The sequence below is a fragment of the Corvus brachyrhynchos genome, unplaced genomic scaffold (genome assembly GCF_000691975.1).
Source record: "Corvus brachyrhynchos isolate BGI_N302 unplaced genomic scaffold, ASM69197v1 scaffold302, whole genome shotgun sequence".
Taxonomy (NCBI): domain Eukaryota; kingdom Metazoa; phylum Chordata; class Aves; order Passeriformes; family Corvidae; genus Corvus; species Corvus brachyrhynchos.
Genome location: NW_008237244.1, coordinates 3,089,716 through 3,090,046, shown reverse-complemented (window position 1 = coordinate 3,090,046; position 331 = coordinate 3,089,716). Strand labels below are relative to the sequence as shown.

At 70.4% G+C, this 331-nt stretch overlaps 1 protein-coding gene across 1 annotated transcript in view; it reads left to right on the top strand.

The window, feature by feature from the left end:
* The first annotated feature begins 82 nt into the window (after window positions 1-82).
* OSR2 (odd-skipped related transciption factor 2) overlaps window positions 83-331 on the top strand; it is a 5,505-nt gene continuing 5,256 nt past the window's right edge. The window contains exon 1 of the mRNA XM_008630725.2: window positions 83-231. Within this exon, the coding sequence (XP_008628947.1) occupies window positions 83-231 (149 nt within the window). The remainder of the gene's footprint in view (window positions 232-331) is intronic.

The window sequence follows — 331 nt, the reverse complement described above, 5'->3', positions numbered from 1 at the left end:
GGGGTGGGTTGGGGTGTGGGTGCCCCCCCCTTCCACGCTGCGGGCGCGTTGGTGTGAAGCCAGGGGACGGCAGCCTCCCGGGATGCGCTCTCGATGTTCTGCACGCGAAATTCCTAGCAGAGAGAAGCCAGTCCGTGCATGGACTGCGGAACCACGCCGCGGGTCGCCCTGGAGAAATCCTCGGTCAGGGGAAACACCTGACTGCGCGGGCAGGGGCGGCCGCGGCTTCGGGTGAGGCCGTCGGGGAGCGGAAGCGACCCGGTGCCTGCCCACTCCCTGGGTAGGACGGCAGCTCCTTCGGGGCACGGTCCCGGCCCCACCGCGGGAGAAA